The 26,292-nt window shown below is 45.6% G+C and overlaps 1 protein-coding gene across 6 annotated transcripts in view; it reads left to right on the top strand.

Moving 5' to 3' along the window:
- HTT (huntingtin) overlaps positions 1-26,292 on the top strand; it is an 831,912-nt gene that overhangs the window by 592,269 nt on the left and 213,351 nt on the right. For all 6 annotated transcript variants that reach the window (XM_033950363.1, XM_033950354.1, XM_033950401.1 and 3 more), the window contains 3 exons: positions 7,621-7,834; positions 7,984-8,129; positions 14,405-14,582. In XM_033950363.1, coding sequence (XP_033806254.1) covers positions 7,621-7,834; positions 7,984-8,129; positions 14,405-14,582 — 538 coding nt within the window. The remainder of the gene's footprint in view (positions 1-7,620; positions 7,835-7,983; positions 8,130-14,404; positions 14,583-26,292) is intronic.

Below are 26,292 nucleotides of genomic sequence, written 5' to 3'. Positions count from 1 at the left end.
TTTCAAACGTTGTCTGGAGACTCCTTATGCTATACCTGCTGTTCCAGCCAAATTAGTCTTGAGGTATAGATCTCTGCATTGCAAAGGGTATGAGAATTCACAATTATCTCTCCAATCCCTCCTTCTGGAGTCCTTTTTGAAAAGAACCCATCATTCCAAGGTCTATGCTACTGTTCCTTCTGGAAGGGAGGGTAAGACTATGTACAAGTTTGGACGCCGTCTATATCAAGTTCCTTATTGATCTTCTTCCAGGTTTTCTGAAGAACCTGGACTTACATAGACATTTCGAGTTCCAAGACGTCACTACTACTCTGTCACAACTCAGATTGCATCTTCTCCAGTTATCTTATGATGCCTTTGAACTGTCGGCTAGGGCCACTGTTTTTATGTAGTACTGTGCCGCTTGGCCTTGCTTCGCACCATTACCATGGATTCTAATCTTCAGGACCGTCTGGCTAACATTCCTTGCCAGGGCAGTAGCCTCTTTGATGAATCCATAGAGGCTGCCACTAAGAAGTTGTCAGAAAATAACAAATCTTTTGCTTCCATTGTCAGACAATAGCCAATGTCAGCTCCTACAAAACCTTCAGGCCCTACTCCGGGTTTCCAGAGGCTTTCTGCTCCAAAGTGGCTCCTTACATTCGAGCCCCTTCCAAGGAACCGTAGCATCAGAAGCAACAGAAACCTTAGCCTTCCGCTGCACTTCAGGCTTCGCAGCCTTTTGGACTGTCTAAACAGAGCATAACCTCCATCGTTCTGCCTCTGTCCTTCCATTCCACAATAATCAGGGATGGACACTCTCTTTCTTTCACTCAGGTTCCACCAGAGCTTCCTCCAAGAGAGTATCCTTCCAATCCATTCCGGACCACTCTTCTTCTTTAGGAAGCTAAAGCTCTGCTTCATCTCCGTGCCATCGAGGAAGTTCCCCTGGAAAAGCAGAGCAGGGAGTTTTACTCCTGTTACTCCTAGTTCCCAAGGCGATCTGAGACCCATTTTAAATATAGATCAGAATGATTGGTTATGTTCTCTGGATATCAAGGAGGTTTCTATTCACATCCCCTCTCATCCGACCTCCCGTCAGTATCTCAGATTTCGGGTGAGGAATCTGCATTATCAATACAGAGTGCTACCCTTTGGCCTGGATTCATCTCCCAGAGTATTCACCAAGTGCTTGGTGGTGGTAGCAGCAGCTCTAAGGAACCATAGTCTCCACTCCAGGTGTTTTCCTACCTAGACGACTGGCTCATCACAGATTCAACAACTCAGGGTTTTTTTTAGTGACACAACGGACTACGTGGTTCCTACAAAGTTTGGGATTCGAAATTAAATTTCCCAAATCCCAACTTCAGCCCTCTCACAATCTTCAATTCATCGGAGCTGTTCTGGACACTATCCAACTCGGAGCATTCCTTCTGCAACAACGTCTGGAAGCTCTCCTTCAAGTCTGTCATGCAGTGTCTTCTCGCTCTTCAATCTCTGCAAGACACATAATGATACTACTAGGTCACATGGCCTCCACAGTACACGTGACTCCTTTTGCCAGACTTCACCTCAGCATTCCTCAGTGGACACTGGCATCTCAGTGGACGCAGGCTTGCGACCCACTCTCTCGACACATTGCAGTCATTCCTTCCTTGAGACAATCTCTCCACTGATGGATGCTCTCTTCCAATCTCTCCAGAGGCTTGAAGTCTTAAACGCCCCCTCATCAAAAGGTCCTCACAACAGATTCTTCGCCCTACGCTTGGGGGGGCTCACCTCGATGGTCTCTGTATTCAAGGCCACTGAACAAGTATGGCTCGTCACTGTCACATCAATCTCTTGGAACTCAGAGCGATCTTCAATGCTCTCAAAGCTTTTCAACATCTTCTTCACGACCACGTAGTCCTCATTCGGATGGACAACCAAGTTGCCATCTACTATGTCAACCCACAAGGGGGGACGGGATCTCCCTCCCTTTGTCAAGAAGCTCTGAAGCTTTATGAGTGGACAATCCTTCACAACACCTTCCTCAAAGCTGTCTACATTCAAGGGGCAAAAAACTGTTTGGTGGACAAATTGAGTCGTCTTCTGCAACCTCACTAATGGACACTCAATTCCTCGCTTCTTCATCACATTTTTTCACAGTGGGGAACGCCTCAGATAGATCTCTTTGCAGCTCTCCACAACCACAAACTGCCCCAGTTCTGTTCCAGGATATATTCTCCTCGAGGCAGATGCTTTCCTACTGGAATGGACGAATCTCTTCTTGTATTCATTCCCTCCGTTCCCTCTCATTCTCAAGACTCTTGTCAAGTTGAAAAACGATCATGCCACCATGATTCTGATAGCTCCTCAGTGGCCGCAACAACCTTGGTACTCCCTTCTCCTTCAACTCAGCAGAAGGGACCCATACCTTCTACCAGTTTTTCCATCTCTGCTTTCACAGAGTCATGAATCTCTACTTCATCCCAACCTGCAGTCTCTGCACCTGACAGCTTGGGTCCTCTCAACATAACTCCTCTTCAGTTTTCTCAACATGTAAGAGACACTTTAGAGGCTTCTAGAAAGCCTGCCTCTAGACAATGCTACCACCAAAAATGGAGTAGATTTTCTACGTGGAACATCTCTCATGATAAGGAGCCTCAAGATTCCTCCTTATTTTCTGTTTTAGATTCTCTTTTGCACTTATACATAGATCCGAGTCCATCTCAGTGCAATTGCTGCTTTCCATCAGCTTTTTAAAGGGAACCCCCTCTCTGCTCATCCAGTGGTTTCCAGATTCATGAAAGAACTTTTTTATGTCAACCCTCATCTCAAACCACCTCCAGTGGTATGAGACCTCAATGTTGTTCTTGCTCAATTGATGAAGTCTCCATTTGAATGTCTACGGCTTATCTGAAGTATCTCACTTGGAAAGTGGTCTTTTTCATTGCTGCTCAAAAAGTCAGTGAGCTGCAAGCGTTAGTTGCTGATCCACCTTTCACAGTTTTACATCATGACAAGGTGGTTCTCTGTACTTGTCCTACATTCTTACCTAAATTGGTTTCAGGATTTTATCTCAATCAATCTATTGTACTTCCAGTGTTTTTTCCAAGACCTCATTCTCATCCTGGAGAATCAGCTCTTCATACTCTGGACTGTAAATATGCTTTGGCCTTCTACTTGGAACGCACCAAACCACACAGAACTACTCCTCAACATTTTGTCTCCTTCGATCCAACCAAGTTAGGACATCCAATCTCTAAGCGTACCATCTCCAACTGGATGGCTGCTTGTATCTCTTTCTGCTATGCCCAAGCTGGATTACAACTACAGAGTCAAGTCACAGCCCACAAAGTCAGAGCAATGGCAGCTTCAGTGGCTTTCCTCAGATCTACACCTATTGAGGAAATTTGCAAAGCTGATACCTGGTCCTCGGTTCATACTTTCACCTCTCTCTATTGTCTGGATGTTTTCTCCAGATGAGATGGCCATTTTGGCAAGAGAGTATTGCAAGATTGATTCTCCTAAGTTGCCAACACTCCCACCATCCCATTCTAGTTAGCTTGCAGGTCACCCATATGTTGAGAATAGGCTGTCTGCTTGTCCTGGGATAAAACACAGTTACTTACTGTAACAGTTGTTATCCAGGGACAGCAGGCAGCTATTCTCACAACCCACCCACCTCCCCTGGTTGGCTTCTCTGCTAGCTATCTGAACTGAGGAAACTAGCCCTGTACTGTGCGGGAAGGTACTCGCGCAAGCGCAGTGCGGCTAACTCAAAACTTCTACATTTCTACAAGCAAGTCTGCTTGCGAGGCTGTCTGCATCCGGGCTCCGTGGTTGACGTCACCCATATGTTGAGAATAGCTGCCTACTGTCCCTGGATAACAACTGTTACGGTAAGTAACTGTGCTTTACGGTAAGTAACTGTGCTTTATTGTAACATCATTTATCTAGCCTCCAGTAAAAATAATATCAAAAGATTGCAGATCATTCAGAACATGGCTGTTCGGTTGATTTTCAATTTGAAAAAATTTGATCATGAAACTAAATTCTATCGGAAGCTACATTGGCTCCCAGTTGAGGCAAAAATATTATTCAAGTTAGGTTGTACCTGTTACAAAACATTGGGGTCCTTTTATTAAAGTGCGCTAACTAATTTAGTGTGCATTAAAGATTAGCACGTGCTAAATGCTAAGATGCCCATAGGAATATAATGGATGTCTTAGCATGGAGAAATTCAAATCTTCCCTTAAAATGTTCCTTTTTAAAGATGCTTTCCAAGTTTAACTGTCCTTTTAAGGATTTTTTTAAACTTTAGTCCAGTTCCCTTGCACTGACATGTTGTCACTCCATCTTTTTGTATTTTCCTGCTCTCCTCTCCTTTAATTATATTGTAGTTCACCCTTTCTTCTTGTACCAGTTTGTTTTGGTTTCATCTGTCTTGTTGTCCTGATTGTTGTTTAATTACAGTTGTTTTTGGCTATTATTTGTTCTCCCCTTGATTTTATTGTACAACCACCTTGAAATATATGTTAAGATGGTATAAAAAATTCATAATAAACTTGGAAACCTCCTTGACTCCCCAGCCCAGCCCATGCAGCATCTGTCCTTCCCAACCCCCTCTCAGCCTGAGCAACGTCTGTTCTTCCCTATCACACCACCCCCCCAGCCCAACCCAGCATCTGTCCTCCCTGTCTTCCTAACCCCCTAACCCTTGCCCATGGCATGCACACCATGCAACATATGTTCTTTCTTTCCTGCACCCCAGCTGGATCCTTTAGCACGATCTCTTTAGCTCTGGACTCCCCTAGAACTGCCCCCCTCCTGGATCATTCTTATTTTAAATGTTCTGGCAGCTGCGGCATAGCGTCCAGGAGATGAGCCTTCTGCCGTCAGCCTTCCCCAGAAGTCTTAATTCAGCAGCAACTTCCTGTTCCCACCTAGGCGGCTAGCTGCTGAATTAAGACTTCCGGGACAGGCCAACGGCAGAAGGCTCATCTCCAGGACACTGTACCACGAATGTCGGAACATTTAAAATAACAACGACCCGGGGGAGCAGATGTGGGGGAGTCCGGAGCTGAAGAGATCATGCCACAGGGTCCCGCTAGGGGGAGGGAGGGAGATTTAAAGAAAATTTTAAAATTACAGCCAGATCAGTGGTGTACCTAGCATATGTGACACCTGGGACCCATCATTTTGGACACACCCCTCATTGTATGAAAAACATGATTTTTAGTAACAATCCACACGTCACACAAGAGCGTGCCTAGGAAAAGGCAGCGTCGTACATACTGCAGTGAGCAGTGCAACGTCAGTACACTGATTGTAAATCTAAACAAGCCAGACTAGTACAGATCAATCCTGCACAGTCAATCCTAACAGAAAACTATGTATTTTGAACACACAGAAAACTCTGTTCTGGAACAAGTACGTCGGAGGGTTTGACCAAAAGCCGTGCTGAGGTGCAGGTCCCATGGCAGAGTAGGGCAGGAGGATCCAAGGTGGTCTGCCCCCACCGCCACTGAGCCAGATCGCCAATTTGTGAGGAGGCCACAGCACCTGTGCCCCCCTCCCTACCCCCCCGTTCCTATGATCTTATCCGTGCATTGAGATTCCAGAGCTTTGGAGGGAGGAGAACAGGGGATTAAGATGGAGGGGCAGATAAAGTGGAAGATGTGCTTAAATTTGGAATAAACGTTTGGGCTCGTTAGAATATCCAGCAATAATATAAAACAGCAAAGTGGTACCACATGCTCAAGGCCCAGCACAGGAAGCAGATCTTCGGGCACCGGCACCAGCACAGGACATGCTGGTGCCGGTGCGGAGGCTACATCAAAGTAAGAAGAGGGTTCGGGTGGGTTGGGGGGACCTCAGGTCGCGGCGGGGGGGGTGCCCGATGGTGGCGGGGGGGGGGGGGCCGGATCACGGAGGAGGGGGAGGGTTCCGGTTCGCAGTGGGGCCTTCGGGGGGGAGCAATGCCGGTTCTCGTGGGGGGGGGGAGCAACGCTGCTGGCCTCGGGGGGGGGGGGGGATGGAGGGTGGGAACCTATCAAAGCGAGTTTCCATTATTTCCTATGGGGAAACTCGCTTTGATAAACGAGCATTTTGGATTACGAGCATGCTCCTGGAACGGATTATGCTCGTAATCCAAGGTACCGTTGTACTTAGATTCAACAACATTATGATATTCTCTATATTTGGAAAGGAAAGAGTGATGGCTCAAATGGTGAGCAGTGCATCAAAGCCACTCAGCCCATCTAACTTGCTCCTTTCAGGAGTTCCAAGCCTGAATGGAACCAAGGAGGGTGTTTAGAGATTGGCATGAACAGTTTGTAGGGGGCCAACTTGTCCAAGATACTTATGAGGGAGGTACAGAGTGTAGTTAATTGTGGTTTTAGGGGCTCATGCAAAGAAAAAGAAAGTAAAGTTGTCAACTGAAGACTAAGAGATTATATATCGAGATTGGCTAACAACCTTCTATGGTGTTGAGCACTGAAGGAGAAATTGGGTAAAAGAAAAAAATAAAAAGATAATGATTAGCCCAGGGCTGAGAAGTATCCAGAAAGTTGGTACATTTCAGTATGAGGCAGACCCAGTAGGCATTACAGTTTTTGTAGGTGAAAACCATTCAAAACAGCATCCAAATCACTCAGGGACTTCTTTCTCAGTATATTATTCGTTCAAATCTGGCTAGATAAAATACTGTACATATAAATAAAAAAACATCTGAACAATTCAGCAGGGTTTAATAAACTCTCATATATCTCTCATAGAAACTAGACTTTCTTAAATATCTGGGTGAACAAAAGTCTTATATTTTCTGATAGACTCTATAAGAAATGTCTTACAGGTTTGACTTCTGATATGAGGAAAAGGTCCTAGATCTTTTATGCTATAAATCTGGGTAGCATCATTCATTATTTTAGGATAAAATGGGGGGGAAAATTACAAAATGAAAGCATTCCATTGAAACTTAGCAGCTGTAAATATTGTCGTATTTCCTTGTAAATAAGTAGAATAAATTCTTATAAGTGCTTGCTGTTGTTGAGCTTGTAAGTTCAATAATTAAATCATCCAGCTGAACCGTGATATACTGAGACTGCATTCTCTTTGAAAGAACAGATTATAGTAGGCTTTTTAGTGTCACAGTGATGTAGTTGAGTAAACATTTTCTTCTATCATTGACAAATGGCACAGACACTGGTAACACTTTGCAAACTGATAAGCAAAGCATACTGTAGCTATCAACCTTGTAACCTAATGCCCAGGCTAATTTCTTGTTGTAAACCATCTAGAACTGAAAGGTATTTGCGGGATAGAAGACGTCAATGTAATGTAATGGATTAACTTGGCAATGCTTTTTTGGGGTAATCTTAGAGAATTCATTGTGTAAACAGATTGAACTAAAGCTTTTATCTTACTCTCCCCTCCCTTTTTTGTTTTTTTTTTTTACAACTGTGGTAGCAATACAGAGCATTCAGCATGCCAGCCTGTATTAAAAACTGCTATTGCGGTTTTGAAAAAAAAGGGGGGGGGGGGAGTTTTTTGCATTCATAAACTCTAAAGAGAAAAAAAGCTTGTTACAGTCTTGTTTTTATCGTTCAGTTGACTTTTGTAGAGTTGTCTAATTCTAGTCCCTGAATGTCATTTTAGGATTTCAACTTGAGTTTATTGGCACCCTGCATAAGCCTGGGTGTGAGCAGGATATCAGGAGACCAAAACAGCGTACTTTTTGAAACTTCACTTAGAGTGACTCTGGATCATGTAACCCACATTGTACAGCAGCTTCCTGCCTGCCATCAGGTCTTCCAGCCATTGCAGCCTTTTGAGAACACACCTTACTGGAACAAACTAAGCAACATATATGGTAATAGAACTATGTCTGTAATGGGCATTTATTTGCTTTTATCATCTCATTTTCTGAAATACCTCTTAATCAAATCTAGTTAACTGCTTTTATTAAAATGATTTTATTTTATAAAATGTGAGCAAATAGTTTGTCTCTCTCTTTTATAGGTGATGCAATGTTCTATCAGCCTGTGATCATACTGTCCCGTGCACTGGCTCACTATATCATGTCACTTTCGAAACTACCAGTCTCACTCCAGATTCAACCTGATAAAGAGACTGACATTCTGCTTTTTGTAGTGCTATCACTAGAGGTAGGATAAAAACTGAACAAAATAATCTACTTATTTGCTTTACATTTAAGTAATATCTGCTTGTGTTTGGTGCAGTATAGAGGGCTAAAGATTTGAGAGTAACAGCTAGACTCTGTTTTGCCATGGTGGTGACAGATGAGTTACCAGCAGAGTGATGATAAAGCATGCTCACCTGAATTACCATTTTTTTTTAAATTATCACCAAGGCAGTTGCCTGGAGTTGACCATCCTAGTTCCCTGGACACTTACCTCCTCATTCTTTAACTGCATGCTTAAATTTGTAGAATACTGCCATTCATACAAGTATGTGTACACTTATTACATGTTTAGGAAATTTGGTATTTGAGAAATTGTTAGAATGAGTTATTATGTAAATAGGCTGCTGTTGTTCAGCTGTTATCTTATGTAAACCGCAAAGAACCAAGAGGTATTTGTGATATACAACTAAAATTTTATGTTCTTGTACAATCCCACTTTATTCTGGGACCAGTGGGTTATTTCCATCTACCCGCCAGGACTTTGTAGGAAGCCTCAAAATTTCAGAAACTTAAACCCCTTCCCAAGCCAGGCTGTAGGAGCTTATCTTTCCTGCTTGTGTTTCATTTTGTGTATTTTCAGTGTTTTGTGTTCGCAGTTTTCACCCTTGTGCGGAAGAGGTTCCCTGCAGGGACATCCTTGAATGCAGGAGATAGCAGACCTTTGGAAAAAGTGTGCTTCTAGGGAGTTCCCTGCTTGTCAGTAAGCCTGTTGGACAGCCTGCACATCAAATCAGGGCTCACCCTAGATTCATCCGCTAGTGTGTAGAGCGCAGGCTGAGTGGTTACGTGGAGGCACAACTGTGTTCCTCTGCCAGGTGTCTGCATGACATATTTGAGGGTGGTGGAGGACTCCGGCCAGGCAGTGGTCAGGCTGGTGGGGCAATAAGAAGATTTGAAATCCAGATTTTCAGAGGCAAAGGATCTCCCTGTGAGCTGTTGTCAGCTAACTGCAGTGTTTCCCATTCAGCACATGTCACAATAAATGCAGGCTAACAGCCTGAATCGGTGATTTGGAGGGATATTAAAAAGGGGGCTTGGGGTGGTTTCCCTGCATGTCCTACCCCTCCCCACTTCTAAAATCACCGTGTTTTGAGGATTCCTGTGGTTTTTCCGAGCTATTTTTTAATCAAAATCAGCACCTGCGGCGGCCATCTTGGATGTTTCTCGATTTGAATTTAAACATATTGTTTATATTTCCAAGCTTCGTTTTTGCAAGAAAACTACATAGATGGCCTCCCCAGGGCAGGATGAGATGGATTCATGCCTCATTTGCAATGGATGGCTGTTGGATGTGCAGCCTTGTTCCACGTGCGCTGCGGCCTGTGAGGGGTGCAAGGCTTGCCCGGATTAGGTGCCTTCGACCTTCAAGGAGGGTCTTTTAGCGCCTTCTGCCTGTTTCCACAAATGTGGCATCAGGGGGCCCTGGGGCGTGTACTGGTGACATTTCGGCAAAGTGCAAGCGCATCTCTGACAAGAAACCTAGCAAATCCTCCAAACAGTTCAAAACTAATGTGCAGAAGTCAGCTGTCGCCACGGAGGATGGGTTTCCCCCAAAATTTGTAAATATGCTTTAACAGGCATACTTAGTTAAAAAGTTTCTGCCTGTTTCCCTTCTGCCGGCCCCTGTGCCAATCACAGGGGCTCCTGCACCTCTGGACCAGGGTCTTTTCTCTTGCCTTCCTTTGGGGGTGCTGGCAGGTAAGCAGGCTGTGCCTGTGATTGTGCTGGACACTCTTTCCATACCTCTGCTTTCGCCAGGAGGCACTGCGCCGGTCACTGCTGCAAACTTGGCGGATCTCCAGAATCTGGATCAGTGCGGAGCCCCAGATTTGGGGGAGGATCTCACTGTCTGCCGATTTTTCAAGCATATGCACCTTGTTGATTTTATCTTGGAATCTCTTCAGGAATTGAAGCTGCAGGCTGAGCAACTAGCCATTTCAAAATGTTCCCTCGTGATTTATCAGAGGCCACAATCTGCCTCCTTTCCTGATTATCCTAACCTCATACGGATCCTTACAGACATCTGGGAGACTCCTGAGGGTCCCTTGAAATATGCTTGTGCGATGGCATGGCTGTGTCCCATGACAGATGCCTTTAACAAGCGCTTGTCTTCCACAAAGCTGGATTCCCCAGTGGCCCAAGTCACCAAGCGCATATCTCTCCCCAGTGTTGGGGGAGTTGTCCTGAGGGATGTTCAGGACAGATGTTTGGATTTTGACCTTAAGCATCTGATTTGGCTGCTGCTGATGTTAAGCCGGTGTTGGCCTTTCGTGGCTCAGGTGTGCCATTCCAAGCTGCACCATGATCATAACACTGTGGTGCTTCATGACTTGGATTTTCTCATCTCCGGAGTGGATTATATGGTGGCTGCCTTGTACGACATCCTGAAAGTTTTCACCAAGCTCATCACCTATTCCATTTCAACTCACAGAATGTTTGGATGCGGCAGTAGTCTGGCGATTCATCTTCTAAGGCGATCTTGAGCCAGTTGTCCTTTAATGGACAGCTGCTGTTCGTCCAGGGTCTAGATGATGTTATGGCCAGTGTACAGAATCACAGGTTCAAGTCATTGCCTGTGAATAGATCCCGCCCTTCCAGAGGTTCATGGTGTTCTAATTTTTGTCCCTTCAGATGCTCTTGTCCATACTCGGCATGACCGTGGAACAAAAGTCCTCTTCATCTTCCAGACCGCGCTTCAGTGGGTCTCAATGTCAGCAGTCCACGGGGAGTCAGCCAGCTGCTTCAGCAAAGAAACAGGTCTGACGCCAGGCCGATGTCTCCTCCTCCACAGATCGGAGGGCGGTTGTCAGCTCTTCTGGTGGAATAGCAGGCAGTTACCTCAGACTGCTGAGTCCTGAGGTTCTCAGGGATGACTACAAACTGGAGTTTCTCTGTCCTCTGACCGAGTATTTTCTGAATTCACCTATGAGCCGCCCTGAGAAGGTGCTTTGGGTGCAGACCACAGTCAGCAGGCTTCTGCATATTGTGGCCATAGAACTCATTCCAGAGTGAGACTCGGGCTTTGGGACATACTCAATATACTTCATCGTTCCAAAGAAAGGATCCGATGACTAGAGACTGATTCTTGACCTCAAGGCGGTCAATTCGGTGCTGCAAGTGCCTCACTTCCACATGGAAACGGTATGCTTAGTGATAGCATCAATGGCACCGGGGGAGTTCCTAGCCTCCCTGGATCTGACAGAGGCATATCTGCACATTCCCATTTTTCCAAACCACTGGAATTATCTGTGGTTCTATGTCTTGGGGCAACATTTCCAGTTTGCGGCAAACCCCTTTGGATTAGCAACGGAATCCAGACCTTTACCAAAGTGATGGTGGTGGTGGCAGCCCATCTTCACTTCCTTGGTGTCCTGGTTCATCCGTATCTGGACGACTGGTTGATCAGAGCTCCCTTGCTGTTCGAGGGGCATCAGGTGGTACAGTTGCTGCAGCACTTGGGCTAGGTGATCAACTTCAGGAAGAGTCACCTCGAGCCAACACAGGATTTGGAATACCAGGGAGTTCGATTTCACTTGGGTCAGAACAAAGTGTTCCTTCCTGTGTCCCATCAGGAGAAGCTTCGATAGGTTGTCAGGGACCTTCTGGCCACTCCGATCCCGACAGCATTGCAGTACCTCCAAGTTCTGGGGAACATGGTGACAACAGTGGATGTGGTCCTTTGGACCAGAGCCCAACTGTGTCCACTGCAGGATTCTCTGCTTTTGCAGGATCTGTTACGTACACCCCTGCCCTGGATGACTGTGGCGTGTAACAGTCTTGCATGGTGGTTGCGACCCCTCTCACTTTCCAGGGGCCTTCCCCTCTGGATCTCAGATTGGGTGATTCTGTCTACGGATACAAGTTTGAAAGTCTGGGGAGCGATTTATATGACCATCCCTGTTCAGAGCGCAAGTGGTTGATCAGTTGCCTGGTGATTTGGCTGGCTCTTCTCCACTTCGAGAGTCGTCTCCGTCATCGAGCGATCCGTATCTTCTCAGAGACTGCCACGACAGTGGCTTACATCAACCATCAGGGGTGCACGAGGAGCCCCTCAGCTTCTCTTCTGGTGAACAGAGAGACACCGGACTGCTTGAGTACCTGAATAAATTCATGTAAACTATTCTGAGCTCCCCTGGGAAATAGTATAGAAAATTGAATACATAAATAAATTACAGACCATAAGAACCATCTCATTAGAACATTGTCAAAAATAGACTCTAAAATATATAGTACATATTGTGATTTTATATTTAATTTATTTTTATTAAAAACAGTTATAAACAGTCATATCACCTGAAACCAGTGAAACATGCAGCAGACTACTATACTACACTGTGTCAAGCTCAGTACATCAAGATTAATGTTATGCAAATAAAAAAAATTTCCCCTACGCTGCACTGCAAGTCCAAAAGGATTAGCTACTGTATCAACAAGTTAATACTGTATTTGACTTCCAGCCACTGGCGTGAATGTTATACCAGGTCAACAGAAAAATTTTGTATAGCAAGTTGCTCTATCTGTAGAAGAGTACGGTAATCATATTAGATCTTCACACTTGCTGTTGAAGAAAGCCATTGAGATAATACTGTTTTCTTAGCCATAACCACCACTCATTTAAAACCCTGCATCCCTCATGATGCTGGGAAAATCACAGTAAAGCTGTTAAGTAAGAGTAGTGGGGACAGATGAATTCACCAAGACCACCAATCAGTAAAGTTAACAGGCTGCCTTCAAATTGTTGGACTACTGGACATTGCCAAAACATATGACTAAGGGTAGCATGAACATTTTGGGCAGTGTCCTGTTGAAGGCAATCCTGCTTTATGCACTTGTCACAGTGAATATACAAATGAAGTGCAAACTTATATTGAAGCTTCCAGCAAAGAGACATTAGCACTTAACTTGCGTTCTCCTAACAAGAAGGATTTTAAGTGCACTACTGTCAGTCTCCTGTAATTCTCCACTACAAAGAGCTGACAGGCAAGTATAATCAATTTCTGCAGTAGTCTCTTGTAGATATGTGTGATTAAAAGTCAATGGTACTTTCAGTAGCGAGCCTAATGTAAAAGCTGTGAATATTTCCTGAACATCCTCACACAAATCTTCCCATGGTAGACTGGATACATAATGCTTTAGTTGTACATAGGCAAAAATATATCAATTCAATAAAGCTTACTCCTTTTTAAGATCTAAAAAAGACTTCATTTGTCCCTCTTTATTCACTACCTGGAGTTTTTATCCCATTCCAAAAAAGATTTATTATCTGACCCAGGCAAGAAAGTGGGATTATACCAAATAGGCAAAACCCTTGCAGAAAAAATTTTGTTTTCTAAAAAGCCAGCATCACACCAGTTGATATGTTCTGAAGAAGCCATACATAGTCCTGCAAAATTCTAGGCGCCAGACCTCCAAAAGTATGCAGAAGCTAGCTAAAATGTTTTTTTCTTTGCTAGCCGAGCCTCAATAGCAGTTACAGAGAAGTCACTTGTAGCACAAAACTAGTCATTAATATGGTACATCCCACAAGCAACTGCCAAATACCTCAAGTTCAACAGCCTAAACTCCCTTGCACCACAGAGGTATGAATAATGGCCAAAGGTAAATGAGGCCGCTTGCCCTGCCATAAATAAAATTGCAAAGATCTAGTATGTATCATTAATTCATCTTTAATTTTAAGGTATAAGGGAAGCATTTGAAAAACATACAACCACAGAGGATGTATCAAGACTTCTGACATGTCTGTAGGAGAAATGTGTGGCATAGTGGTTAGAGCTACAGCCTCAGCACTCTAAGGTTGTGGGTTCTAACACCGCACTGCTCCTTGTGATCCTGGGCAAGTCACTTAATCCTCCACTGCCCCAGGTACATTAGACAGACTGTGAGCCCACCGGGACAGATAGGGGAAATGCTTGAAGGACCTGTATGTAAACCGCTTTGAGTGTAATTGTAAAACTACAAAAAGGCGGTATACAAGTCTCAATCCCTTCCCCTTTTACCTTAGTGCTGCAGATGAAAAGTTCTGTGTATTTTGCATGACTATTGAAGTGAACTGTGAAAGAAATTTTAGAAACTGTATACTTTATATCTAGAAGCTAGCTTGTTTAACACTACAGTTCCATTGTCTATTAGATTTTTTTTTAATTTTTTATAATTCTTTATTCATATGAATCATTGTAAGTTGTCAGAATTTCTTTTTATACCTTTTTCAAGGTGTCCTTTTCTCTTTCTTTTCTGTAGGCATTGTCATGGCACTTAATGCATGAGCAGATTCCATTGAGTGTAGATCTACAGACCGTTCTTGACAGCTGCTGTCTGATGTTGCAGCAGCCTATTCTTTGGAATTTGCTGTCTTCCACTGCATATGTGACACACACTTGTTCTTTGATCAATTGTGTCAGATTTATTATTGAAGCAGGTAAGTTTAAGTCCATGTGGGCTGCAGGATTAACTATTACAGGCAGTCCCCAGGTTAAGAACCTGTTACGTTTTGAAAGCTGTTCTTAAGTTGGATTTGTACATAACTCAGAACTTATAGATTTTAAAATTCTTACAGCTTTCCTCTGCTCCCAGCTGACAAAAGGGCCAACTGTCCCTACCAGTGTTCCTTCTAAGGCAGTGTTTCTCAATTTCTTCAAGCCATGTACCTCTAAGTCTAACTAATAACAACTGAGTACCTCCGCCCAAGCTCCACCCCAGACCCCACCCCTATAATAATAGTACTAATTGTAATGCAATTTCTTCCATTCATTTTTCACATACACACAATATAATCTTATTAATTCATAATGGTAACCACAAAATTAAAAAAACACAAAGCACACTGTATGCAGAGAAAATGTTAATTATCATTTATATTTGGGGAGGTTTGTTTCAAAGAGGTCAAGGCAGATGACTTTAAAATATGCAATGTCACCTCAGTAACAACTATAGAAAAATAGATAAATATAGTGCAAAATATAGACAGCAGATATAAATTCTCAAAACTGACATTTCGATCACTAAATTGCAAATAAAATCATTTTTCCTACCTTTGTTGTCTGGTGATTTAATGAGTCTTTGGTTGCACTTCCTTCTGACTGTGCATCCAATATTTCTTTCTGCCTCCTGCATGCTTCCTCTCCTCCAGACTTCATTCCCTTCCCCAACCAACATATCTATCTGTCCCTCCATGAGTCCAACTTTTCTTCCTTTCTCCTCCACCCCTATTGGCAACATGTCTCCCTCACTGTCCATCTGTCTTTCTCTAATTTCCTCCCTTCCTTAGCAAAGCAGCAGATGAATCCAGAGACCAATGGGATAGCTCACATCTACCAGCAGGTGGAGATAGAGAAACTGATTAACAGGTGTACTTATTTGCTGGCACTCCTCCTGTCTCATCAGTATTCTCTATCTCCCAGCAGGTTGAAGTCGCTATTCAACTAGCTCCTGGATTCTGGCTGTGACTGGAACTTTATTACCTCCTGTTGAGGTTTTCTCTTCAGTGAGACTGCCATTCTGTTTCTCCTGTTGAGATGTTTTCTCTTCAGTGAGACAGGGGTGTCCGGCTAAACGGTGCCGGCTTTAGAGATTACACTTGGGCCCCCCCTTGTCCCTGCCTCACCCTCCCTCCGATGATAGAGGGTCTGCCTTTGTCCCTAATTTTTCTTCTTTCCCTTAAAAAAAAGGGACTTCCAGCTAATGTTTTGCCCTGCTAGTACTAAGCATTTGCCAGCACTACTAACAAGGTGGTGAGTATATGTTTATTTCACTTTGTATTGGAACTGCGGGGCTGTTTTGTGCCGGTATGAACGCTGGTGGTTCCCCGTAGAGTAATTCTGCCCTACTAGTGCTGAGCAACTGGCTCTCCTTACAAGGTTGTGAGTATATGTTTAACTCTTCTTGTATTTGACCTGCGGGTGCTGTTTTGTGCTGGGGTGAGCTCGGTTGTTTCACTGTTAAGTGGTTCTTCTGGCTAGTACTTTTCTTTGGTTAGCCGCTGTTTTCTTGTGGGGAAACGTTTGGTTTTCTCCGGAGTGGCTTCGGTGCAGGGCTATGCTTGGTTAAGGGAGCCGGTGCCTTCCCACGTGGTAGAAGCACACGCTTCTTTCTTTCCCTGGCAATAAGAGCTGCAGTGGTTGTGAGTCTCTAGGGCTGTTCCTCCTCAGCGTTACAAGCAGCCAGTGGGGGGGGGGCATATTTGAGCGGCTCCCGGTGTTGTCTTGGGGAGACGCATATTTTGCACGGCTCCCAGTGTGGCCGCGGGGAGGTGAGATCGGCTCCGGGTGTGTTCTTCGGTCACTGTCCGGGAGCCGGGTCTTTCCTGAGTGCGAACGGCGTACGCTTGTTCTCCAATGCTGTTGAGTTCATGCGCCGGCCTTTGTTTCTTTTCCTCCCCACGGTGTATTTTCAGATATTTCGGCCATGGCTATGTGTCTGTTTCTTATCGGGGCTCCGGGTCTGTGTTGCAGAGCGGTTCTGGGAGCCGACAGATTTTGGCGCGTAGCTTCCCGCGCTTGGGTCTCCTCTGAAAGCGGCGATGCCACTGTGTGTTCGGGGAGCGTGTTTATACTGCTGACTTTTCAGCATGTTCCTGGGCTTATCCGGTTCGGGGTCCGGTCCATTGAGGCTGTTAGGGCAGCTTTGACCCTTGGGGCAGTGCTCAAGTTTGCTGTGTGTTTGTGTGTATTCCACTAGCTTCATTTGCTGATAGGCTGCTAGTTTTCTTGGGCCGGTCCTGGTATGTCTCAAGGGACTTACAGTAGAAGTTTCTGCTGTGTGTGGCCGCCGACACTCAGTTTTGTTTTTTTTCTATGTCGTGGGCGATCGGTAGGCACAGTGAAGTGCCCGGAGAGTTCCCATGTTTCTTACAGGGCGTTTCTTGTCTCTCTCAGGGTCCCTGAAGGGTGGAGGAGCTATGTATGTTAGAGGTTTCATTGATCTTTCTTCCTCTGTACAGCGCTGCATCTGTCTGGTAGCGCTATAAAACTCCTTCTTCACCATGTGAGGGGTCTCTCTTGGGGCTGGTTGGCTCTTCCCTTCTTCCTGGGGGTTTGGGTGTCTCTGAGGTCTGTTGGTTGTTAAGGCGTATCACATGGAGGTCGCTTTATACTCCTGGTGCGTACTAGGCAGCCCTCCGATCTCACCGCAAGGTCTATGGGGCTGATGATGGCTAGGGGCCAGCTTCCTCTTCTTCCACATGCTTAGGGTGTCCTACGCTCTATGCCTGTTGCCTCGCCCATGATTCTGCTCATGACACATGCTAGACGGCACCCCGACCAGACAGGGCTATTCAGCTCATTCTCACCAGGAGCCAGTTACCTATTCTATTAACCTGCGGAAGAGCACGCGCCATATGGCTGTTGGCATTATCCCGGCAGCTCTCATTAACGATGGGAGCTTTATCTATACCTGTTACTGTTAGTCTGCTGTTTTCCACGGGACGGTGGATGCAGCATCTTGATTGAGTCTCGTGGGTATTCACTTTGGAGGCCTTACATATTTCGCTCACGTTACTGTGAGTTTGTACTGTGTTCATGATGCCAATATACTCCTCTTTGCATTGCGTCAAACTTGAGTTTTCTTTGAAGAGTTTCTTTCTTCTTCTTCAAGTTCTCATCCGGATGTTCCCTGACCTTCTGCACTGCATTCTGAGGGGCTCTTGGCTTCTTCCTGAGTCTCTTCAGGCTTTTTCTGGAGGGGGAGGACACTATAATGTTTGCTCAGGGGGCTGTGGATGTTTGTTTTTCGGGATGCTTGCAATTTTGCATCTTCCTCAGGTTTCCGGTTCGTTCTTGGAGGCTCAATGCTTTGTGTTTCGCTATGTGTTACATTTTCCCTGTGTGTTGAATTTTCCCTCAGAACTAGGTTGGCTTGCCTCTCTTGGAGCTGTGCTTTTGGTTTTGGCATAGGACATTTCGCCTCCCCCAGGCTTTTCTATCGTTTTTGCAAAGATGGGCAGTGGTACCGTTGTGGCAGTGCCAGCACTGCTGGGCGATTCGCTTACTTCCTTTTAGACGGCATGCTTGATTCGGCCGTTTTCCAGTCGGGCCCTTTGACTGGCACGAAACGGGTGGTTGCTGTGCCTCAGTGCTTTGGGCCGTGAATCGTCGAATTTACGCAGCACTCTTTTCTCCGGTGATAATTTTGGGTTTATCAGGGAGTTGTTGGTATTCATATAGGAAAGACATGTGTTTCTTCCCACGGACTAGGGTGATGGGGCCCAGTCTCAGGTTTGTTTTCATCTTCGATATCCGTGACCAAAGGTATGGGTTTCGGTACAGGTTCTGGGAGCCAGGTTACTGACGCCTCTGGGAACTTCGGATTGCTTTCCCGTTATACTGCTCCAGCAGTCGCTTTTATTCCGGTGGTTCCCGGTATCTCGGAGCTCCCGTTCTTTGGTATGGTTCTCAAGCATTGCTCAGTGTGATTTTTTCTTTTAATGTGCATGCCTCGGTCTTGGCTGGACTGGCTTCTGGTCCCCAGACATTCCGACCTGGTGGGTTTGGGGGGGGCTCAGTGCCCGCCATCCTCAGATCCTCCAGTCTGGTCTTGAGAGGCGACTCGATACTTGTGTAGTATTCTGCTCTGGAGCATGGTCAGGCTACCTTTCTGGGGCTTTGGCCATTCTTCCGGTATTCCGCTGAAGCTCCTTTTAGTCAGTATTGTGATGGTGGTTTTTCTCGACAGCCTGGGCTGTAGGTGAGATACTCCATAGCGGGTTACGTCAGGGTCCTACTTCCTGGGTGGACCCTCATCTGACTCTTCAGTTGGCAGCTCATTTTCCGGGTCAGGAAATGGGTTTCTTTAGACTTCTCTCCGTGTAATCTGAGCATGGCTCATGTTTTGTTTGTGATGGTGTACTGCACTGTGTACGCTCTAGCAAGTGTACAGGTTAGTCATAGTGAGATCTTCTCCATTCTGGATATTGTGAGTTTTAACTCAGGCGTTCCGGCTATTTGTATGGAAGTGAGTTCTCCTTGACCTAGACCTCATGGCCTCGTCTCTCAATTCTAAGCTTCCTAGCTTCTTCAGCAGGCCCAGGGAGTGGGAGTTAGAGGGGGTGGCTACATGGCTCCTTTCTCGCCTCTGCCTCCTCTTTTTCAGTGTTTTCCGCTGGCTGATGATGGCTTGGTTTCGCCATTTCGAGCTCGCTTTCTAGGCACAGTATTTGTAGACTCTCTGGATTGGCGGCGCCATCGTTACGATGCGGATTTGATGAGTCTTTCGACAGCTGGACTAGGAAGTTTCCTGGCGTCTCCGGCTTTGCCCGCCTAGGGTCCGATCCACATGGATATTTGTACTACTTTAGTATTACAACCTAGTTTTTTGGTTAAGCTTGGCTGACGTGTACGGGTTATGCGAAGATGGTTGTTTCTTCTCTTATCCAGGTGCTACGGACATCTCCTGTGGCTTCTGCTTCCTGTTGGAGGGTTTTTTCCTTTCTTGGGCGCTTCTTCACGTTTGAACCACTCCAGAGTTCCTTTTTTGACACAAGTGTATTGCCAAGGGCTTAGCGTTCAATTCCCTTCCGCTTCTGGAGCCTTTCTTGGCTTGTTACAAGGACTGGGTAGATTGCTCTGCGTTTCCTTCTCAGCTTTATATAGTTCAGTCCCTAAACAGAGTGCGGTATGTTCAGGCACCTCATGGAGAGCACGATTTGGAGTACATTCCTCACGTATTTCTTCGTAGTTTACCGAAGGCTTTATTTCCTCCTTGTCTTTTGGGGATTCCAAAGGGCTGTGCCGTTGAACAGGGTGTTCTTGTGGCCATGGCTTCAGCTCTGCAATCTTCTATGTGGCAGGCCTTGTTCAACGGGTATTCCTATTTCTGATTTCCAAAATATGGGGTATCAGTTCGGCTGGTACCACTATTTCTTTCTAGGAGGGTGTCATCCTTTCTTTTCCGTCAGGCTCGTTTTTTCCTTCCTTCTTCCTGGGAGGGGATATTGGGAGCAGTGCTTTTCTCCACTGCAATTTTTGATACATATGTCGAGTTCTCCGCGAGCTCGGTTCTATCAACTGTTAGTTGTTTATATCTCCTTTTGATATTCTTCAAGGGACGCCTCAGGCGTATGGCGGTGTACGATGCCTACTTCGCTCATTAGGTCCAGGAGGACATTCTTTATGCTTGCCTACTGGCAGGGGAGTGGGTGGCGATTGAACTTCATGACCATTCCGCTGGAGCGATGGCTGCTTCTTGGGCTCGGCCCAGAGGGTTTTTGCCTTGGAGGAGATTTGTCTCACGGCTAACTGGTCTTCCGAGAGTACCTTCTCTCCGCATCTCTGCATGGATGTGCGGGCACATTCGATAGGGGTTTTTTGATGCTTCGGTCGTTGCGAAGGCGGCGTTTGCTTCCCACCCAGATTAAGGATTGCTTTGCTACATCCCATTGGTCTCTGGATTCATCTGCTGCTTTGCTAAGGAAGGTAAAATTATGTTCTTACCTGTTAATTTTCTTTCCTTTAGAAGTAGCAGATGAATCCAGAGCCCCACCCTTTCTGGTATTTGGTTGTCGGTTTTTTCGTGTGCGACTTTTAGTGATTGGGTGTTGTTAACCCTTTCAGGACCAAGGGACATATTTGTCCCATAACTTTAAAATCCTATAAATTTTGATTGGGATAGTCTACAGTTCTAAATTTGATATGTACGGATTCCATATGATACTGCCTTTATGTAAACAAACTGGTTCCGACATTCATTCATTAGCGTCGTTGCCAGATTGACGAGAAGATTCACTTGCCACACTGTCCATAAGCCAGAAGTGTGATTTTTAAAAAAAAAAATAATGATATTTCACAAAAAAAATCAATTTTTTTGGCATCTGCAAGCCCTTTTTACCATAAAAATGTCGTCAAAACCACAAAAATTGGCCTACGATCCTTATGGTCCTGAAAGGGTTAATGATTGTATTCTGTATCGTTGCTGTTCGCGATGTGTTCTGGGAAAGAAGTTTTTTACATGCTATACCTATTGATGGTTAAATGTGCTTGGGCAAGGAGCTATACTGATGAGACAGGAGGAGTGCCAGCAAATAAGTACACCTGTTAATCAGTTTCTCTATCTCCACCTGCTGGTAGATGTGAGCTATCCCATTGGTCTCTGGATTCATCTGCTGCTTCTAAAGGAAAGAAAATTAACAGGTAAGAACATAATTTTACCTTATTGCAAAGGGAGTGGGTAAAGAGAGAGAGAGAGATCCAGGGTGCATCTCTCCCGCCCCCTTTACTGCCACATCCAATATTTCTCCCTCTCCCCCGGATCATGTTCAGCATTTTTCCATTGCCCACCAGCCCCAAGCCCGTTTCTCCTCTCACCCCTCTCCAGCACAGTGCCACATCTCTCCCTCCAACACTATGTCCAACATTTCTCCCCTTGCATCCCCTTCAGTCTTTCCCTCTGTTTCCTCTCCACCACCATATCCAACATTTCTCCCTCTCATCGTTTTATTCCCCATGCATCTCTACCTCACTCCTCTCTCTCTCTCTCTCTGTATGCTCAATTTTTCTCTTTCTTCCTTTCCCCATGTGCACCATCTCTTACCTTCTCACTCACGCCCAACAATTCTTTCTTTCTATTCCCTCCTTCCTATGTTCCAAAGTAGTACACCCTTCCTCCCTCTCTTCCTTAGGTGTCTCGAGTTCTTGCCCCCCCCTCTCCCTGCCTTCCAGCCTTTGTGCCCAAACCATGCCCCTCCCATGTCCCAAAGCGCTCCTTCCCCTCCCGTGTCCCAACGTGCTCCTTCCCTCCCATCCTTTCTCCCTTTGTCCCAGATCGTGTCCTTACCCTTACTTGCTCGCTCTAGGGCCGCACTTGCTTCCTTCAGGGCTGTCCAGCTGGACTGCTCCTTCTGCCTTCAGCGGCACTTGTTGCAGTGACATTCAGACAGCAGCTCACACGCATGTGGCTGACCCACAAGCCTTCCCTCTGACATCAGCTCTGATGTCGGAGAGAAGGTTTCTGGGTCAGCCATCTGCAGCGTGAAAGAGCCGCTGATGCATCCCTGCAACAAGTGCCACTGAAGGTAGGAAGGAACAGCCCACCTGGAAGGAGGTAACTGGGATCCCTGCAGACCCAGAAGGCTTTCCTCTGCCAACTCTGACATTGGATGGAAGCCTTGGGTCAGCTTCGGTGGAGGGGGCGGGCAAGAAGGAGGGCATGGGATCCTCAGTGGTGGCAACCATTAAGGAGGAAGGGGGACAGGAGGCCTGTGCAGTGCCACGTACCCCCAACAAGTGGCTTGTGTATTGCTAAGGGTATGTGTACTGTGTGTTGAGAAACACTGCTCTAGGGTACAGCATGCACAACAACACTTTGTTCTTAATGTGATCATGTATCATTTCTGAATCTGCAGCACGAGAAGTGTAGAAGTCTATGCCAATGTTCTTCAACCACCGGTCCATGGACCAGTGCTGGTCCACAGAAATTTCCTGCCGGTCCACAGGGCCAGCAGGCGCATCAGCCCAAAACAGTGTTCTTCAACCGCCGTTCCATGGTGCGATCGATGCGGTGTTATCTTCGAGCCAGCTCCCTCTTCCTAACTGATTCAGTGCACAAAGCCATGGGCAGTGGCTCCTATGGGCTTCCTGTGCCTGAACCGGAAGCCTTCTCTCTGATGTTGCAACATCAGAGGGAAGGCTTCCAGATGAGGCACAGGACGTGCAAGGTGCAATTAGTACTATTATGGGGGCGGGGGCTGGGGTGGAGATTGGGTATAAATGAGCGGGGTCCGGCCCACGACTTAGCCCAGTGTTCTTCAACCGCTGGTCCACGGACCGATGCCGGTCAACAGAATAATTCTTTTATTTCTGCCGGTCCATAGGTGTAAAAAGGTTAAGAACATAAGAAGTTGTCTCTGCTGAGGCAGACCAGAGGTCCATCTCGCCCAGCGGTCTGCACCTGCAGTGGCCCATCAGGCCCATTGCCTGAGCAATGGTCCCAGACTATCCCTTTAACCTACCGCTACTCCTATATGTACCCCTCAATTCCTTTATCCTCTAGGAACCTATCCAAACCTTCTTTGAAGCCTTGTAACGTGCTCCGGCCTATCCAGCCTCCGGAAGCGCGTTCCATGTATCCACCACCCTCTGGGTGAAAAAGAACTTTCTGGCATTTGTTCTAAACCTGTCCCCTTTTAATTTCTCCGAGTGCCCCCTTGTACTTGTGGTTCCCCATAATCTGAAAAATCTGTCCCTGTCTACCTTTTCTATACCCTTCAGGATCTTGAAGGTTTCTATCATGTCTCCTCTAAGTCTCCGCTTTTCCAGGGAGAACAGCCCCAGCTTTTTCAGCCTGTCAGTATATGAGAGGTTTTCCATACCCCTTATCAGTTTAGTTGCTCATCTCTAGACTCCCTCAAGTACCACCATGTCCTTTTTGAGGTACGGCGACCAGTACTGGACACAGTACTCCAGATGCGGTCGCACCATTGCACGATACAGTGGCAGGATGACCACCTTTGTCCTGGTCGTGATACCCTTCTTAATGATACCCAACATTTTGTTTGCTTTTCTTGAGGCTGTGGCGCACTGTGCCGACGCCTTCAAAGATGTGTCTACCATCACTCCCAGGTCTCTTTCAAGGTTACTTACCCCTAGTAGTGATCCCCCCAGGGTTCTTTTTCCCTACATGCATGACCTTGCATTTCCCTACGTTAAAGTTCATTTGCCATTTCTTGGCCCATTCTTCTAGCATCGTTAGGTCCCTTTGCAGATCTTCGCAGTCTTCCATGGTTTCAACCCTGCGGTAGAGTTTGGTGTCATCCGCAAATTTAATAACTTTGCAATTTGTTCCCGCCTCCAGGTCATTAATAAATATATTGAACAGGAGCGGTCCCAGCACCGACCCCTGCGGAACTCCGCTCGTGACCCAATGCCAGTCTGAGTAATGGCCCTTTACTCCAACTCTCTGTTTTCTGTCTGCCAGCCAGTTTTTGATCCATCGGTGGACCTCCCCTTGCACCCCGTGTTTCCACAGCTTTTTAAGCAGTCTTTTGTGCGGTACCTTGTCGAAGGCTTTTTGAAAGTCAAGGTAAATGATGTCAATGGATTCCCCTTTATCCACCTGGCTGTTTACCCCCTCAAAGAAGTACATTAAGTTTGTGAGGCATGACCTGCCCTTGCAGAAGCCGTGCTGGCTCGACTTTAGCTGTCCATTGTTTTCTATGTGTTCACAGATACTGTCCTTAATCAGTGCTTCCATCATCTTTCCCGGGACTGAGGTCAAGCTCACCGGCCTGTAGTTTCCCGGGTCCCCCCTTGAACCCTTCTTGAAGATGGGCGTGACATTTGCAATTTTCCAATCCTCCGGGATCCCTCCAGTTTTAAAGGATAGGTTACATATTTGGCGAAGTGGCTCTGCTATTTCGTTCCTTAGTTCCTTGAGTACCCTTGGGTGAATGCCGTCCGGACCTGGTGATTTGTCGCTTTTTAGTCTGTCTATCTGCCTGAGGACATCCTCTTGGCTTACCTCTAGTTGGACCAGCTTTTCATCCCGATCCCCATTTACGATGTTCTCCGGTTCCGGAATATTGGATGTGTCCTCCCTTGTGAAGACTGACGTGAAGAACTTATTTAACCTGTCAGCTATCTCTTTTTCCTCCTTTACCACTCCTTTTTTGTCTCCATCATCCAATGGCCCCACTTCTTCCCTTGCCGGTTGCTTCCCCTTCACATATCTGAAGAACGATTTGAAGTTTGTTGCTTCCCCCGCCAGTCTCTCCTCATATTCTCTTTTAGCTTTCCTAACCACACGGTGACACTCCCTTTGGTGTTCTTTGTGCTCCTTTTGGTTGTCCTTTGTTTGGTCCTTCTTCCATTTTTTTGAACGATGCTTTCTTGTCACTTATCGCCTTTTTCACTGCAGTTGTTATCCACGCTGATTTTTTGGTTCGGTTTTTTTTTGCACCCCTTCCTGAATCTGGGTATGTACAGGTTCTGTGCCTCTTGCACTGTGCCCTTGAGTAGAGACCAGGCTTTTTCTACAGACTCCATCTTCCTTGCGCTGCCGTTGAGTTTCTTTCCCACCATTTTCCTTATGCCATCATAATTCCCTTTTTTGAAGTTGAGTGCTGTCACTGTGTTTCTTTTCACCTTTGATGATCCAATTTCCAGCTTGCACTGGATCATGTTGTGATCGCTGTTTATGATCTATGCCACTGGAAATACTGCTCAGTGAAATCAAATGAAGCTGCAACCGCGTTCTTAAGTACGAGTCATACTTAAGTCAGGCATCTGTAACTCGAGGCCTGCCTATTAAAAAACAAAACTTAAGTCAGGCATCTGTAACTCGAGGCCTGCCTATTAAAAAACAAAACTTAAGTCAGGCATCTGTAACTCGAGGCCTGCCTATTAAAAAACAAAACATATATTTTTTAAATGGTGTGAGACCAGAGAGAAGACCTTAACAAGTATACCACATACATGGCTTCCAGAATTACTTTTCCTTTGAAATCTTTCGTGTTCACTGTTGAGAACCATTACAAAAATTTCTTAGGTTACTTGTAAAGTAAGAAGTAAAGTAAGAATGCATACTGATGCTGAAATGTAATTGTTAAAAATAAATTATATGAACTAAATAAATTATATGAACTAAATCAAGTGAGTGGGGTCTCTGTCCATTTCCCAATGGTTAGGTGTCCTTATCACTAAGATTATAATTTGGCACCATCATTGTGCACTCAGCAGAAAAGTCAATTCCAATTTTTCCCCAGAAGTAATCCCTCCCTAGTAGCATTGAGGCACTCTGTCAAGATAGTTTGAGGAAGCTTGCACTGTTGCTAATGTTCATTGGCCAAACAGTAACAGAATTCAAGAAAACATGAGATAAGTGCAGGACATCCATAGTTGGGAGAATTTGAAAGTAACTCCTGTGGTCAGGTGGGCTTTGTGGTGTTGCATAGGGAATAGACATTTTTGTTTGTCTTTCTGTTTCATTGCTACCTCCATAGACAGCAGGATTAATGAGACATATCCCACTCATTTTCCCAAAAGTTGACCTCAACCTTTGAAACAGAGAAGATTGTGAAGAATGCTTTGCAAGAAATGCCACATGAGTTCCTGGAGAGCTGTCTGTTATTGCTCTCATTAGATATTGTCAAATATTTGTGTCTGATTAATTGTGCTATTTGCAGAAAATATGTTACAGGTAAA

This window comes from Geotrypetes seraphini, chromosome 1, assembly GCF_902459505.1.
Source record: "Geotrypetes seraphini chromosome 1, aGeoSer1.1, whole genome shotgun sequence".
Classification (NCBI taxonomy): Eukaryota; Metazoa; Chordata; class Amphibia; order Gymnophiona; family Dermophiidae; genus Geotrypetes; species Geotrypetes seraphini.
Note: the sequence above shows the minus strand (reverse complement) of the source record. Positions and strands in the feature narration are given on the sequence as shown.